At 42.8% G+C, this 15974-nt stretch overlaps 1 protein-coding gene across 5 annotated transcripts in view; it reads left to right on the forward strand.

Moving 5' to 3' along the window:
* The window catches only part of ENTPD5 (ectonucleoside triphosphate diphosphohydrolase 5 (inactive)), a 25684-nt gene extending 9779 nt beyond the window's left edge, over nucleotides 1-15905 (forward strand). For all 5 annotated transcript variants that reach the window (XM_065063991.1, XM_065063990.1, XM_065063992.1 and 2 more), the window contains 9 exons: nucleotides 1407-1442; nucleotides 2293-2381; nucleotides 5076-5155; nucleotides 6654-6715; nucleotides 8892-8993; nucleotides 9892-10032; nucleotides 10377-10433; nucleotides 11932-12047; nucleotides 12207-15905. In XM_065063991.1, coding sequence (XP_064920063.1) covers nucleotides 1407-1442; nucleotides 2293-2381; nucleotides 5076-5155; nucleotides 6654-6715; nucleotides 8892-8993; nucleotides 9892-10032; nucleotides 10377-10433; nucleotides 11932-12047; nucleotides 12207-12293 — 770 coding nt within the window. In that variant the 3' untranslated portion in view covers nucleotides 12294-15905. The remainder of the gene's footprint in view (nucleotides 1-1406; nucleotides 1443-2292; nucleotides 2382-5075; nucleotides 5156-6653; nucleotides 6716-8891; nucleotides 8994-9891; nucleotides 10033-10376; nucleotides 10434-11931; nucleotides 12048-12206) is intronic.
* Nucleotides 15906-15974: the final 69 nt, after the last annotated feature.

Below are 15974 nucleotides of genomic sequence, written 5' to 3' on the forward strand. Positions count from 1 at the left end.
GTTTTATGAGTTAGCTAGATGAAGTTTCATCCAAAACCTTCTGAGGTGCCGGAAGAGGACCTCATCTCAGAAACAGGTATGCAGGCTAACCAGCTGAAGCCTGCTCTTGGAAACTGGTGGAAAAAAGATAGTGTCCACCCCTGAAGGGCTACATGATGATATATGGCAAGATAGGGAGCTTTTGGAAAGTGCCTGGTAAATCCTGTAATTTCAGTATTAAAAATAGTCTATTATGGTTAGCTCATCAATTTTTTGAGATAAGCTTGGAAGCATTGGGCATATTAGAGGAACATGAAAGACAGTTGGCAAGTATTAAAAAATAGTTAACTAAATACATAATCAAATCTTAAAAAAATAAAATCTGATTGGAAAAATGCAGCAAGCAAAGTAGCAAAGGAGATAACCTAAAATACAAGAAAAGGTGAAATATGTTTTAGGTTTGGAGTGAGCGATGATGTTGCAGTGCAGAACAAACCACTGCAGCATTTTGGCTGCATACCAGACATATTACCTTAGAGAACAGGCAGCTAATAATCCGTCATTGTGGATGCCTGGTAAGAGCCATCTGTGACGTTACATTCAGTTCTGAACACTTCATTATGGCAGATATGTTGCCAGTTTTTGAAGGTGTTCAAGGAAAGCAAAAAGAATTATCACAATGCTTAAACAACTAGTAAATAGAAGAAGATTAAAGAGCAAAATCTATCAATATGGGTCAAGAGAAAAGAAGTAACACAAAATCTACAAGTGTTTGATGCAGTATGGTGCAATGCATAGTATGTTACTAGAGTTAATGGGTGAGCTATATAGAGGGGAGAAGTGTTGCACTGACAGGGAGCAGGACCAACGAGGCGTAATAGAGCACAGTGCAGCCTGCCAAGATTTATTTAAAAATCCCACTTCTACTGTCACGTGTTTGCCTGTGTTTGGGTGAGAATCACACCAGTGCCAAGCAAGCTGCTGGAGTCAGAGGAATTGTTTGTGTTTTACTGGTTGCCACTGTGTCTGTAGTGTAAACACAAGACCCACCAGATTAAAACACAAAGTGGTACGTAGGCATTGTCAGAGCAGGAATTGAAATGCTGGCTGGGGAGAAGTGCCCAAGGAATCTCGTGCATTGTGTCAGCCTGTTACTTCTTTGTACATTGCTTGGATAACAGACATGACTTGTACGTGCTGCAGTTGCATGGCTATTACAAATGTTCTACCTACCCCATCTTATGAAATTTTAATGAATTAGTAATGCATCATATCACTTAATTATAAGTTTGAATTAATCTCTGAAGTATGGGGTGGTTGCATTAAGTTAGGAATGATTTGTAGGTAAATAAATAATGTGGAGGGGTGTTAAGGGGGTTGTGGGAGTATTCAGTGGTGACTTTTTTTCATCTTTTCACTCTTTGCAGGAATTTTAGCCTGGATCACTGTGAACTTTTTGACAGGTAGTTTATTCTGTATCATTTCTCTTTAAATATGAACTTGAGTCTTTCCTGTGGAGGTGATCACTCTTAAGTTCCTCTGCCATGGTTTCCATGTCCTGCTTTTCCTCTCCACTGTGGCACCAGTGCTAAAGCAGTGTATTATCTTGGGCAGACTATGTTCTGAGCCACACCTGTAGTAAAAAGAGGGCATCTTAATCCAGAAGGTGCCAGGATTTACTCAGAACTGGGATGCACTGGCAAGCTGGTTTCTGCAACATACATAGGGGAGTGGCACTGCTAATCTGTTAGAACATGGGGAACAATGTTTTGCAATATTCTTGGTGAAGTATGCAACTAAAAATGGTGTAACAAGGAATGCACAGGTCCTCTAGCCCTGCTGGCTCCAAGAATTTCTGGGAATGTAATCTAGTGAAGGGACAATCAGTATTCTAGTACTGAGCAGCAAAAAAGCCGCTCTGGTTGAAGAGAAATTATAATAGTTGGTTCTGCTCTTACTATCCTTTCTCCCCTGCTGCTCTTGATCAGGTGTATGGGGGTAACAGAATTTACGGACTCTCCCTTACAGTCTTCTGCAGGAGATACTTGTCTCTTACTTTCAGCTTTTGCTGGATGCCTAGAGTTTTATCTGCCTTTGTCTCTTTGGAGGCGAAACTGGAATCCAGAAAGAAAGTCCTATGATTCTTTTTGTCATACCTTCTGTTTGCCTACATTTTCTCTGTGAAGTTTTTTGTCTTCGAAGGCCAGCTCAGCCCTCCTGTATTGCGGTGATAATGCGATGACTCAGTGGCTGCCTGGCCGTGCTTGCAGCATTTTGCACTTGGGGCTGTTCTGAGCTTGATGTTGTTCGCAGGGCAGCTGTCTGGACAAAACCAGCACACTGTTGGGACGCTGGACTTGGGAGGAGCCTCAACCCAAATCACATTCCTGCCACGGTTTGAGGTGAGGAATGGTTAGAAGTGTGCAGGGTTGGGACTGCAGGGCAGTGGAGGGAGAGCACTGCTGTGCTGTCTGATATCATTTTGTCAGCACTGGCACAAGCAGAACATCTGTGGTGTACAGAACATCTGCATTTCTGTTCCCTTTGACATCAGCTGTTGGCTGATAGGCACTTACAAACAAAGGAGCCTGGATAACAAGAAAGAAAAAAGAAAGGAAGCAAATGGGTAAAAACAAAGAGAAAAAGCTTTTGTTTTCTAGACCCAGGCTAGAAAAGCCCTATCAGTGCAGACAGTTATTTTGTATTCAATAAATGTAGAACATTTCCAGGGAGTATTCTTGCATATTACAAGGAATTTATGGTCTGCTCTGAGTTATCTTTTTTTATTTCCCCAGTCTGACAGCAGATCCTCACTAAATTTTAGAGGGAGATGTCTCATGGGGCAAATGTCTTTTATAATAGTACAGCAAATACCTCTTTGTTTTCTTATAAATTTCTTCTCATTTTCTTTGAGAAGTCCCCTCTCTGCCCCTCAGCCTACCTCTGCTGGATTTGTCAGGAGTTCTATAGATCTTCAAAAAGAGTTTGAACTGGGACTCAGATCTACAGTTTGCATGGGAATATTACATGGGTATTGGAAGGGCACTGTAACATTCTATACCTTGATATTGTGAAGTTGTTTTTGTCCCCCTTTCTGAAAGGGTCCTTTGTTTAACCTTTTTTTGTTTACAGAAATTATGATTCTCAAAGGTTGTTTGGGGCCCACAAAACACATGTTTTTCATATCAGGATATTTTAATTCTGCGGTGGTGGGTCATGTTGAAACATGACGTGCAACCTTATCCTGTTCAGCAAAGTGTCTACTGCTCTGGGCTTGCCCTCTGTTTTGTGTTGATAACACCTGCTCAAGTGGGCACTGGACCAACAGGAAAGGGTGTTGTATGTCAGGGTTTTGGAGAATAAATAGAGCTGTGAAGTAAGCTGAACTGCAGCTCAGGATTAAAACCTCTCCTTAGAGCCTTGCAGGAAAAGGCCTCAAGGGTTTGCTACTGACCAGGATCAATGGTGGGACTTTATAGGGCAGTGTGGATGTCAAGGTTCATGCTGTCTGCTTGTACACTCCGTCTGCTTCTCGCCTGTGTTGTCAAGCTTATACAAAAAGCACACTACATAAGTCAGTATGTTTCTGAAGAGTTTTTCCCTTCTGGCAGAATTAGCAGGGATTTACCCCTTTGATTTGCAGAGCGTGTTTTTCCCTTCCTGTAATCCAATGCAGTCACATGTTAGCTCTTGTATTCATTTTGAACAAAATACCGTGACAGTAAGGTTCCTTAATGAAATATAGATTACAAGCAAATAGAGGACATATAATGGTAACTGCAAGCTGGTGTTATGCTTTTCATGGTATTATTGCCAAAGTTATAAGCAACTGAAAAGTAGTCATAATCATGATGAAGTTATCTGTCTGGTGCCTGCCTGATATGGGAGGGGTGTGAAGTTTCCCACATTTTTGTGAAAGCAGGGCATGAAAAATGCCAGTTGGTTTTTCCAAACTTTTTTTTTTTTTTTTTTTTTCCCAATATCTCTCTGTTTAGAAGTTTTTGTGATGTAAGATTTAGGAACAGAACTCAAAATGTGGCAGGGTCTGGGTGTGCAGGGTCAAGGATGTGACTGCCATTCCAATCAGAACCTGCCTGATGCCCAAAACAAATTTCAGTTTGTATTTGTTCAGGAGAAACTCAAGCTGAATACTGCCGAATCTCTTTCACCTTTGAGGAGGCTTCTGTCTAGGAGTCTACAACTCCAGCCCTGTTGCGTGCTTTTCGCTGTCTGGTTACTTGAATGGTAACCACGGGGGCTTTGCAGCTTCAGTCCTCTCTGAGATTCTGCTGCTTGGTCCAGGGTAACAGTGTCTGATATGAGTGTTTAGGGCCAAGAAGGGATGGAAGAATGAGGTCACTAGCAGAGGAGAGACAGATACTGGGTTTGAGGTCTCGGGGACTGGAAACAAAGGAACAGTAAGTGGGCCCTAAACTGGTTCAGATTTACAAGAATGTGAGAGTTAGTCTGGCAAGAAGGTAGGGACTGAGTACCAGTGGGGCAGAGGTGCACACAGAGGGAGGACTGTGAAAGGAGGGAAACTGAAGGTGGTAAAACAAGAGGTCAATTTAGAGGAAAGCTCTTAAACTAGGAGTTGAAGCAGCCCTAAGACTGGGAGTGAGCAGTCCAGTGTTTCCTTGTGTATTAGCATGACATTTAACATGGTGAAAATGTGGCCTGTACTTTGCATTTTTAATTCTTCTGAGTTCCTGAACTGAGATGTCTAATCTGACTTGTGAAAGGTCATAGTGCTTCTAGTGCAGCAGATTTCGGTGGACACTCTGTTTAGATGGACTACCACATAAGTACTCTGAAAAAATTCAAGTATCCTGGATTAGAAAGTATTTTCATCCCAATCTGTTGTGCTTCTGTATTATACACTGAAATAACACAAAGATGGATATAAATAAACTCAGTGTTAAAAGCTGCAGATATTAGAACAGTAGGCACCATTGGAAAACTGGTTTTTGTTTTCGAAGCAGATCAGACAAGTGTGCAGTAAACCCTATGGGTATATCTGTGATGTCACATCAAAGTTGGTTATTCTGTATTGCGTTATAGAAACTAAAAGATTTCTTCTTTTACTTAACTTTTAGGAAACTTTGAAGGAAACCCCTGGCGATTTTCTTACCTCGTTTGAAATGTTTAATAGCACCTACAAGCTCTATACCCACAGGTGAGGAGCAAAAAGGCTGCTGTCTCCGCTGGGGAAATCAGTCTTCCTGCAGCCTCTGAGCTAACCACAAATGGTCATGTCATCCAGCTGGTGGGACCGCGACTTTTTTACTAATTTTCTTATCTGCTTGAAACATTAGTTGAAGTGGAACATGACATTAGTTGACTGGAAACATTCCAGGATCATGGTTAATATCACTGCAAGGGAATATTAGTCAGTCTGTCAAATGAAGAGGAAGCATTATGAGTCACTATATTTAAGGAGAACTAGATTCAAGTCAAATATTCTGGACCAAGGAGAAAGGTGGATATTGTGCCAGCAGTCAGAACTAAACCTGGTCAGAGATTTGGAAAGAGGACCTTTCTCCTTCTTAGTTCTTAGTTTGAAATGGCACATCTCATTGGCAGCTGGACAAAAAGTAAACCCTAGACTGATGTAAACCAAAGAGAGACTACCACGGGCAGCTGATACAGACCACGGAACACAATTGAACCGATTGGAGGAGATACTTGTCCTGGAATAATATAATTGTGCTTACTGCATTAAGCTGACCAGTTTCTGAGATATCTGCAGTGAAATCCAGAGGGTTTACCTGCGTGACTTACAGTCCAATGAGAACTCAACCATGTATAACAGAGACTTGGTCTGAGCCCATTACTAGTGGGGTGAAGTTTATAATCTCTGTCAGTTCCAGAATATGCTTATTTGATAGCAAAGCTGGTTTTATATTCCACACTCTCCTACTCCTTACATTTGCTGGTGTAACTGATTGCAGTATTCCATCAATACAGTCCATTAGATCAATTAAAGTAATTGGGATTGAAAATCTCCTGAAAATGAGGAAGCTGGAGGTTAAACTAATGATTCTGTAAATGCTTCTATTGACATGACTAAAGGGATAAGAAGCCCAAAACAGAGGTGGGAATGAAAGGCCAACATGTTTTTAATCCAGCTGTGTTGCTGAAGTCAGGAACATGTAATGACATTCTCATAGATGTTGTTCACGTTCTAGCTTGTAATGAGAATAGCAGTAATCTGTGGAGTCAAACAGAGGTGCATTTCACACGAAGGCACAGCTCCCATTTAATGGGAGGTTCTGCAGGTTCTCCTGTTAGTTCTGCCCTAAGAGCATAAAGTCTTATGTGTATGACAGAACTCCCCATGCACTCCTCACATACCACTTATTTCTCCTGCATTTTTAAGATTGTGCATTTTTGCTTTTATGAATGTCTTGTAGAAACGTCACACCAGCTCTAACCACTTTCTACAGTTTTAGATTTACCCATTTTACAGGTCTCTGCAACTCCTGGGTTTGTGTCACTCTATTGGTACTTGGCATTATTCTGGCAAAGGCAACCCTCTGTCTTAGAGAGGGGAGACTTGTGGGAAGCAGAGGAAGGAAATTTGGTTTGGGTGTTCCAGGATTTAGGAAGAGGCTATGGGTGAAGTATACCAGATGTGCAAGAATTAAAATTCTAATGTCTATCTTTGTTTGCAGCTATTTGGGGTTTGGACTAAAAGCTGCCAGACTAGCAACGCTTGGAGCTTTGAATGTGGAAGGTATGGTCGTATCACAGTATCACAGTATCACAGTATGTTTGGGATTGGAAGGGACCTCAAAAGATCATCTAGTCCAATCCCCCTGCTGGAGCAGGAACGCCTAGGTGAGGTCACACAGGAACATGTCCAGGCGGGTTTTGAATGTCTCCAGAGAAGGAGACTCCACAACCTCCCTGGGCAGCCTGTTCCAGTGCTCTGTCACCCTCACTGAGAAGAAGTTTTTTCTCAAATTTAAGTGGAACCTCTTGTGTTCCAGCTTGATCCCATTACCCCTTGTCCTGTCATTGTTTGCCACCGAGAAGAGCCTGGCTCCATCCTCATGGCACTCACCCTTTATATATTTATAAACATTAATAAGGTCCCCCCTTAGTCTCCTCTTCTCCAAACTAAAGAGACCCAGCTCCCTCAGCCTTTCTTCATAAGGGAGGTGCTCCACTCCCTTAATCATCTTCGTTGCCCTATGCTGGACCCTCTCCAGCAGTTCCCTGTCCTTCTTGAACTGAGGGGCCCAGAACTGGACACAATATTCCAGATGTGGTCTCACCAGGGCGGAGTAGAGGGGAAGGAGGACCTCTCTCGATCTACTAACCACCCCCTTTGTAATACACCCCAGGATGCCATTGGCCTTCCTGGCCACAAGGGCACAGTGCTGGCTCATGGTCATCCTGTTGTCCACCAGGACCCCCAGGTCCCTTTCCCCTACACTGCTCTCTAATATGTAATTTCCCAACCTATACTGGAATTGTATCGTAAAACATCCAAGATTTTTGAAGAGATAGTTGGACTTAGTGTTGTGTCAGCAGTCCATTTCCTGTGTCTTCACTTCTGTATCCTGTGCTTTTCTACGTTTTCACTGTTATAGATCTGTCTGGAAACAGGCTACCACTTGTTAAGGAGGTATCTTGTGAGACAGCTGCTTTTCCATATTTCCAGGTTCAGCCAGCAGTGAGACTGAGTGCAAATTCCAGAAAATCACCCATGGGAATATACAAACACCATATAGATGTGGCCAGCCACAAACTCACAGCTCTACAAGTTTCCACAGAAACACCAACAGCACTAATAGATCCTTTTCCTAAGGATGGCTGCTTAGGCCAAACCCACATTATATTATAGATTTCTCCGGTGCCTGCCTAGTCCGCTGTGTTCCCTCAGGCCTCCTGTTGGATTCACTGACTAGTCTAGCTTGAAGTCCACAAACATTTCACACACACTGTCACTCTCAAACCTGAATCCATACTCACATTCCTGAGTCTTTTCAGTCTCTGACCCAGGCCTTAAGTTCTTCCAGTCCTCATGCCCAGACCTTGGGCCTTTTGTCCAGTCTCTGGACAGTACCTGGGGTCTTTCCACCTTTTGGATTCATACTTGCAAGCTAGATGGACTTGTGTTAGTTACTGGAATGTACTCAAAAGTAGTTTGGAAAAGAATTTAAGAAGAAGATGGGACAGACTGCAGCGACTGGTCACAAGGCTCAACCAGAGAAGCATACTGGCCAGCTGCCTGCTTAGTTGCAATTGCCTTCTTTTACCATCCCCTCCATTTTCCCACACTTGTGCTTCCCTGATCCCGTGCTTGCCCCTTTCCCTGCATTTGAGCCTGCCCCTAAACATCCTGTAGTAAATTTTGTGCAGTTCCATAATCCCCCTCAATCACTGTGTAAGAAGTTTGCTTTCCCTGTGAGACCTGTACTGGCCACAATAATCATGTATTCTTCTCACCAGTTACAGTATTTCTGGTTGGACCCTGCAAGGGTACATTCAGTGGTTCTTGTAGTGGCCGTTGATCTTAGGAGTTTTTGTCTTTGTTGCTCAGTTGTTTTGTTTGTCTTGGTTATCTGCTGTTTGTTAGGGTTTGTCTATCTGTGTGTTTACTACCTCTCTTGTTTCTTCTCTTCTGTGGTGAGCAGGCATTATCCAGATATCCTTGTACCATTTATCTCTCATTAACAAATGACAAGCCCAGCCGCTCTGCAGCTCACAGAGCAAAATAGTCACAACTTTTCCAGGCTGAGATTGGTCCACAATTCATAATCATGTGCAGCATCTGTCAATTCAGATTTTCTTACTTTTGCTTAAAGACCTTAATAAGGCTTTCAGCCTTTTCTGATTCTGCATATTGATTGATAACTATGTTAATATTTACCCTTTGACTCTCCCCTCTGGTTTCATTCCAGCTGTGGATGGACAAATGTTCCGCAGTTCTTGTTTGCCAAAGCAGCTGGAGGCAGAGTGGCATTTCGGGGGAGTGAAATACCAGTATGGTGGCAACAAAGAAGGTAAGCTAAGGAGACTTGTTGCTTCTTGTAAGATAAGTCTTGTCTTCAGAATCTGAGATTTTTCTTGGCAGATGCTTCATCAGTTACCTTGTATTGTGAAGGATACCTGCCCGATCATAATGTGCACTTTTGACAGAGCCAAAGCAAAATCTGAGTCTTTAAGAGTAGCTGGCCTGTACTGTCCATATTCTGGCTCTGATCTGTTATTACAAATACTACTTGTATAGGCAATGTGAAGTTGCTTGTGCAAGTAAGAGAGTTTTTCTGAGGCTTTGAGCTAAGTACAAAAACTCAGGCTCTGTTAGGGTACAATAACTGCTAGGCCAAAGTGTATCTATCTCACTCGTGGAACTTTTTCTTAAGATATTATCCCTAATGCTGCATCCAGGGGGTGAAGCTGCTGCCATCAGTGCCTAGAACACACTCCTTTGGTGACTTGTGTTGCTCTGCTTTACAACAGGGAAACACGAGAACTGACTTGCAGATTTGGTGTATGCGGGTTGATAAAATGATGATGTGATGGGGAGGAATATTAAGGTTTTATCCAGCAGGTGGTAGCAAAAGTAAATGAAATGTTCAGTGATCTGCAGACCACATAACATAACAATGGGAGTTTTGCCTGATGTGGAGGAAGCTTTTCATGCACCTACTGCTAGTTCGCTCAGCACACCTTTCAGATATTGCTACGATCTGCTCTAACCAGTTCCACTGGATAGCGATCTAGAGTCCTTGCCTGCATGCAGGTGCCATGATGGGTTACAGCAGGGATATGTAAGCTCTTCTCACCTTTTCTGATGCTTTCATTTCTGCTTCTTCCCTTTTTCATCCTCTTGTCACTGATTCTTCCATCACCTGGATATGCCTCTTGGGCTCACTCCATCTGTGTTTGTCCTGACAGGAGAAACAGGATTCAAGCCTTGCTACTTGGAAGTACTCAAGGTTGTCAAAGGGAAACTACACCAACCAGATGAGATTCGTGGAAGTTCCTTCTATGCTTTCTCCTATTACTACGATCGTGCAGTTGACACCAACCTAATTGGTAAATTGGTTTGGGATAACATACTGTGTGTGAGCATGTCAACCAGAAGGTAGACAGAGGAACCCTGGAGGCTGGAGCCATGGGGAGCAGTGAAGAGGAACAGTGTTGAGAAATACATGAAATGCCTTCAGGGAATGTGTATCTGTCAGTGCAGTTTGATGTTCAGAGTTCAGCAAAAGAGACTTGTGCTCTGAGTTCCAGTGATACTTGCAGCTCTGTCCTCTGTTACCAACAGATCTCACTCTTAGCCCAGCATGACCAAGTTGCACTCTAGGGACAACTTAGATATAGAACACAAATGCTTTCAAGTTTATTATCATGTTTTCTCACCTCTTCCTTTTCAGATTATGAACAGGGAGGTGTTCTGGAAGTTAAAGATTTTGAAAGAAAAGCCAAAGAAGGTAACTGTCATGAGACTTCCGAAACTGGTGGGGTTGAGAAATAACAAAAATGTGAATGTCTGTAGGGAGTACCTAATGTGAGTTTGACTTTTGAAAAAAAGTTTGTTTAGACTTATTCCATTTATACCTTCCTTGTCATGTTAGCACTGATAGAGCAATGAGGGGAAACAAAGTATTAGCAGCTTCCCAGTTGTGTTCAGGACAGAAGGGAGATGATAGTTCATAAATGTAAGTACAAAAGAGAGTTTGCTGTATCAAGAGCTCCACTGTCAGTACAAAGGAGAGTTTGCTGTATCAAGAGCTCCTGCTGTCAAACTGCAGCTTTCTCGAGTTTAAAACAATGCTGACTTCTGTAAGTGTCGCCTTAAATCCTTTTTAATCTCTAACAAAATGGAGGAGAGAGCAGAGCTTACATCTGACAGCCTCTTCTGCATTCCTTTCCCTCGCCCTGACTTTTTTTTGTGAATGCTTGTTCTGGTTTTGTACCTCCTCCTGTGAAAAAAGAGCTGCTGCCTTGCTGTGCTATTGATGGCTGAAACCTTAGCTTACAGAGCAAGACGTTACCTCTGAATTGTGATCATCCTCGTGATGATTAGTAGACCATATTTGTCACCACAAGATGCTGAATTATGTAGTAAAGGAATGACAATGACTTTTTGCTAAAATGTGACCTAAATCTAATGATTTTTCAATTAATCTCCCTAGAAATCCAAATGGTTTGGAACAGTTTGAGTGTGGGGTGTTTGTTTTCCCCCTGGATACTGAGAGAGCTTATTTCCAAAGATGCAGCTAAGATGTTATCTAACACCATCAAACCATTTATTTAGCTTTAAAGCATCAGGATATGATAATTCTGTGATCCTAAATTAACACTCCTCTTTCTCATTTCAATGGTAGGAAGCTGCTGCTTATCAGTTTCCTAAAAGAAGTGAACTCTGCTCTTGATGCTTGTGGAACAGGGCAGTAAGAGTAGGCCTAGAAGATGACGCTTAGTGTAAATCCATTTCTGAGTCACTGCCACACTTACTGTGGCACCTTGACTTAGCTGCTGTGAGTGGTTGGCTGGGCAGTAGCCGCTTTCATGTCCTTTGACATGTGTTTGGAAAAAAAATGAAAGAAGCTGCCAGCCTAGAAGGTGGAGGCCATTGCTGGAGCCATCTTTGGAGACTAGGCAAGGAAGACAAATGATGCTGCGTTCTCCCTGCCAGTTATCAGTTGAACAGAGATTCACGCTTCAGAATAACTGTGTGGATTATGTTGCTGTAATAAAAGCTGTACTTCTGATAGAGTTAAGAGAAACTGGAAGTGCTACACAGTTTCTTCTCCAGTGTTACAGAACAGCTGGGTGGCATGTACCATGTGTCATATGTATCCATTAATAGAAGTGGGTGGGTTGTTTTAGGGGGCTTTGGCTTGAGGTCAGTTCAAGTGTATAACACGGATAAAAGCTCCTTTATTTTGCTGAGATCTCTTTTTTTTTTTTTTCTTCCATCTCTAGTCTGTGATAACATGGAAAGGTACAACTCAGCCAGTCCTTTCCTCTGCATGGATCTCACTTACATCACTGCTTTACTGAAGGAAGGTTTTGGATTTAGAGACAACACACTCTTACAGGTGAGAAAAACAGTTAAATCCCAAAGCCAGTTTCCAAATTTCTCTCATCAATCAACATTCATTAGTTCATTTCCAGGGACATTAGTGTAGTTGTTGTCATCTGGGCAACATATGCATTTAGAGAATTGTTAGCAACAACTTATTTTTCTCCCTTTATAGTTAACAAAGAAAGTGAACAACATAGAGACAAGCTGGACTTTGGGTGCTACTTTTCACCTGCTGCAGTCTCTGGGGATAACCCACTGAGGCGCGTCATTCCTGTGGACTTCAGCATTTCTGAAAGGCTGAGAAAGTGAATTGAAATCTCCAGGTGTGTTGTTCAGCTGGAGCTGGTCACAGAGCAGAACATGGACCAAAGCTATAGAACAGATCTTCACGCAGGATTGGCACCGTGCATAATGAGAGTTGCCACAGTATGATTTATAGTTGTGATTGCCATAAATGATCCAGAAGCTGCCTTCTGAAAGTCAAGAGGCCTAAACTCCAGCAGAGTGTCCGCAAGGGGCTCAAAGCCGGCTTTCACCAGCACATTGTAGAGCATCCCATTGCTAGAAGCACAGAGTATCTGGCATGTGGTGGTAGACTACAGACACATGATTTCCCCCTTTTATTTTAAACATACATAACTTAAGTTTGCTCATGAGATGTTAAATACAGAAATTTAAGATGGCATCAAGTCATTCAGAGAAAAGTGAGCGACTCTGGATGCTGCCAGCCTCAGCATTCCAAGTACCCAGCTGTTAGCTAATACATTGCAAAGACTCCAGCCTTTCAAAGGGCCTGCTACAAGCACACTTTGGGCATGGTTTTGGCAGAAGTGTTGGCTAAAATGTGGGTTATAACATACCAAGCATTTCTTTAGGCAGCAGTTGTTTCCGAAGCAGAATGTGTGCCTGGCTGTTGGTGTTCATTTTGCTGCCTTTTACAGGGCGATGCTGCTATACCATACATCTGGCTACCAGACCTGATAATGTGATTCATGTAGTTTTAACACATTGTGTTGGCACAACTAGACAGCACTGCCAGCAATTTAAACTCCACTGCTGAAAGAAATGCTTGTCACATTACACCCATGAGGACTTGAAGGGTGCAGCCAGCTGAAATGGCCGATCCAAGAGCTCGCTTTGCTGCGAGAGGCAGTTTCATTTCTCTGCTCTCAGCAGGGTGCTCCCACAGCTGCCTTTCCTCTGATGCTGGTGCTCCTCAGGTTTTTCAGTGAACTCATTCACCACACCAAGCTTGAGTTAAATCAGCTCACCAGAGTCAACTGTAGCACTAGCACAGGGGAAATAAGCGCTGCACAGCCCGGGAGAGCTGCTGGGCCAGTGAGCTGTTAGAACACCACTGCTTGCTTTATGGGAGTGAGCTCTAAGGTGTGGTTTCCTGTTTGAAAGTGTGGACTTATTGCTTCCTGCGTTCTCCTCAGGAACCACCTCTGAATGCAGACCTATGTTGAAACAAGTTTTTTTCAGTTGCTTAATAGATGAAAATAGGGGGAGTGACATTAGCATCAGAAACAGAGGGAGAACAAGAACAGAGGTAGCTTTGCTTTCTTATCCCTTGTTTGCTTATCCATTGCCCATTTAAAATTGTCTCTAATTCAGTATGGTGCAGTTGGACCCGTATGTATGCAGCCCTGCATTGATCTGGAATTATATTTATTATATACAGCAGGGCTTTAGGAATAGTGCATCCAATGAAGGGGTTGCAGCTGTTGAGGAAGCCCAAGAGTTCTGTCAGGATAGCACAAAGCTTCTTGAGTAACAATTTTAAGTGGATTTTGCCATCGTTCACGCCAAACACATAGAAGCAATGGAAGGTCAATATAATAAATAAAGCATCTTGTCAGATAGGCTAGAAAGCTGGCCTGTAGAATCCTGGTTTTCTTGTTTAATTGGCTGTAAAGAAAATCAAGATGGCTCAAATACCTTCAAGCTTCAAGTGCAGACCTTGCATTGTCCTAAATAGAAACAGCTGTAGAGACAACTTTTTCCACCCCATGAAATAGCTGGCATCTAGCTCATCCGTTTGCTCCTATTTAGCAAAATTTTAATATCTTCTACTCACCATGGAATGTGTAACATCAAGATGAATTTAGCCCAGTCAAAAGAAGACAGGTGTTACTCGCATGACTAAGGCTTTTATCCACTAATCTCTTGTGATGAACACTTTCCTGTCAGGCCCTTAGCTCTTTGCTATGACACACCTTTCCCACTTCTGTAAAACCAAAGACTTCACGCTACCTTCTCTGCAAACTGGACTTGAAAATAATTTGTAATTGCCAGCAAGGGGAGGAAGTAGCACACTCAGGCCCTCACTAATCATTTCAAGCAGACTTAAAAATCTTTTCAAAGACTTAGAAATTTGCCTTACTGTGAACATTAGTTCACTTCCTCTAGTTAGCAGCGTAAGTTTGATGGTGGCTGACTAAGCTACCCCCTTCTCACATCTCAGGTTTTACAGCACCAGGGTGCAAGGTGTGCTTTTGATTGAGCAAGTTCAGTCAGCAACAAGAGTCCAAGGGCTGGGGCTGGAGCTAACTGGACTTGTCCCACCACTGACACCTTGCTGTAAATTCAGGCTGTTTCTTTCAAATATGATCTGCTCATCCTACCTGTCCTATCCCTTACCATAATCTGTTTTGAGATCCATGTTGGGAAATTCCTCAGTGTCACATCAAAGTTCTGTCCCTTCCTCACTAGGAGCTTCTGTTTGAACGTGAAGAAAGTCGTTGTGGCCTCTTCTCAACCACAACTATTTCTTATTCTCCTTCCTAGTGTTTGGCAAAACTTAGTATATGGTCTGGTCTGCACAATGAACACATTCATTTTGTTTTCAGTGAACAACTGTATTCGCTTTCATATTCTCAAAGAGCACAGAGTAGGATGCAGTAGTTACTAGCCAGGCTGCATGACTCCTGAGAACTAGGTAATTTAATGATCCAAAAGTCTCAGTCTGAGCCAGTGCTATGACAAACTCCTACCACATCTTGGGGCTACGAGGCACCAGCAGTGAGGCTGTATTTGAAACAGGACGGGAAGGTGGGGTGTGATGCATAAGGAACAACCAGCAGCAGTGTATCTGCCAGCTGCACAGACACTGGCCCCGAGGAGTACTGCGGGGCTGGGTTTTGTCTGAAGGGAGGGTGCTCTAGAACAAGACGGGTAGCCTGCAGAGGGAGTTTATTTTCTGCATTCTTTGCCTCAGACTCTGGTACTACAAATGCTAGGTGGGAGCATCTGCTTCCCAGCACCAAAGTTGCATGAAATCGGAATGCTCAGGGCCTTCCTTGGTCAGTGGCACAATGCATTCACTGAAGCATAACTGCTGCTCTCTACCAGGGGCCTGATCCTGCAGTCATGAGAGAAACAAAAACTCAGCTAAAGGTTTCTTTTGCGAGGAATTGCAGAATTGAGCCCCTGCTGTTTACATCTGAACTAGTCAAGGTGGGTGGGGGATCTGAGAAGCCAGTTGAGTCCTCACACTTATCCTAGTGCAATGAGATTATTTATTAGCTCAACTAAAGACTCAGGAGCCTGTTAATAGAAGAGTTCTACTTGCAGCCCTGATTTTTATCTCCTCCTTCCTAGTGTCTTTTAGCTGGTCTCTAACAGGAACTGTCTGATATGAGTGACTGAAGAAGCACAAGTAATGGCTTTCAGTTCAAACCTTATGTTTCATTCTTTCTGCTGTTAATTCCCAAGAGTGGTTAACCATATGTGTAAATCTTGCCCACGGGCAGTGCTCAGTTAATGTTGCGAGTGTCAAATGTCTAATGCAGAGGCTGGCGTTTGGAACCTAAGACAGAATATCTTGAATATCTATTTTAGTAATTAAAGCATTTTTAACAATGTTCAAGGTGTTGTGGTGCAGTTTTCTTTCCTAGACATTATTGTTGTCTTGCATTTCTTTTTCACAGAGCCCTTA

Source organism: Columba livia, chromosome 5 (genome assembly GCF_036013475.1).
Source record: "Columba livia isolate bColLiv1 breed racing homer chromosome 5, bColLiv1.pat.W.v2, whole genome shotgun sequence".
Classification (NCBI taxonomy): domain Eukaryota; kingdom Metazoa; phylum Chordata; class Aves; order Columbiformes; family Columbidae; genus Columba; species Columba livia.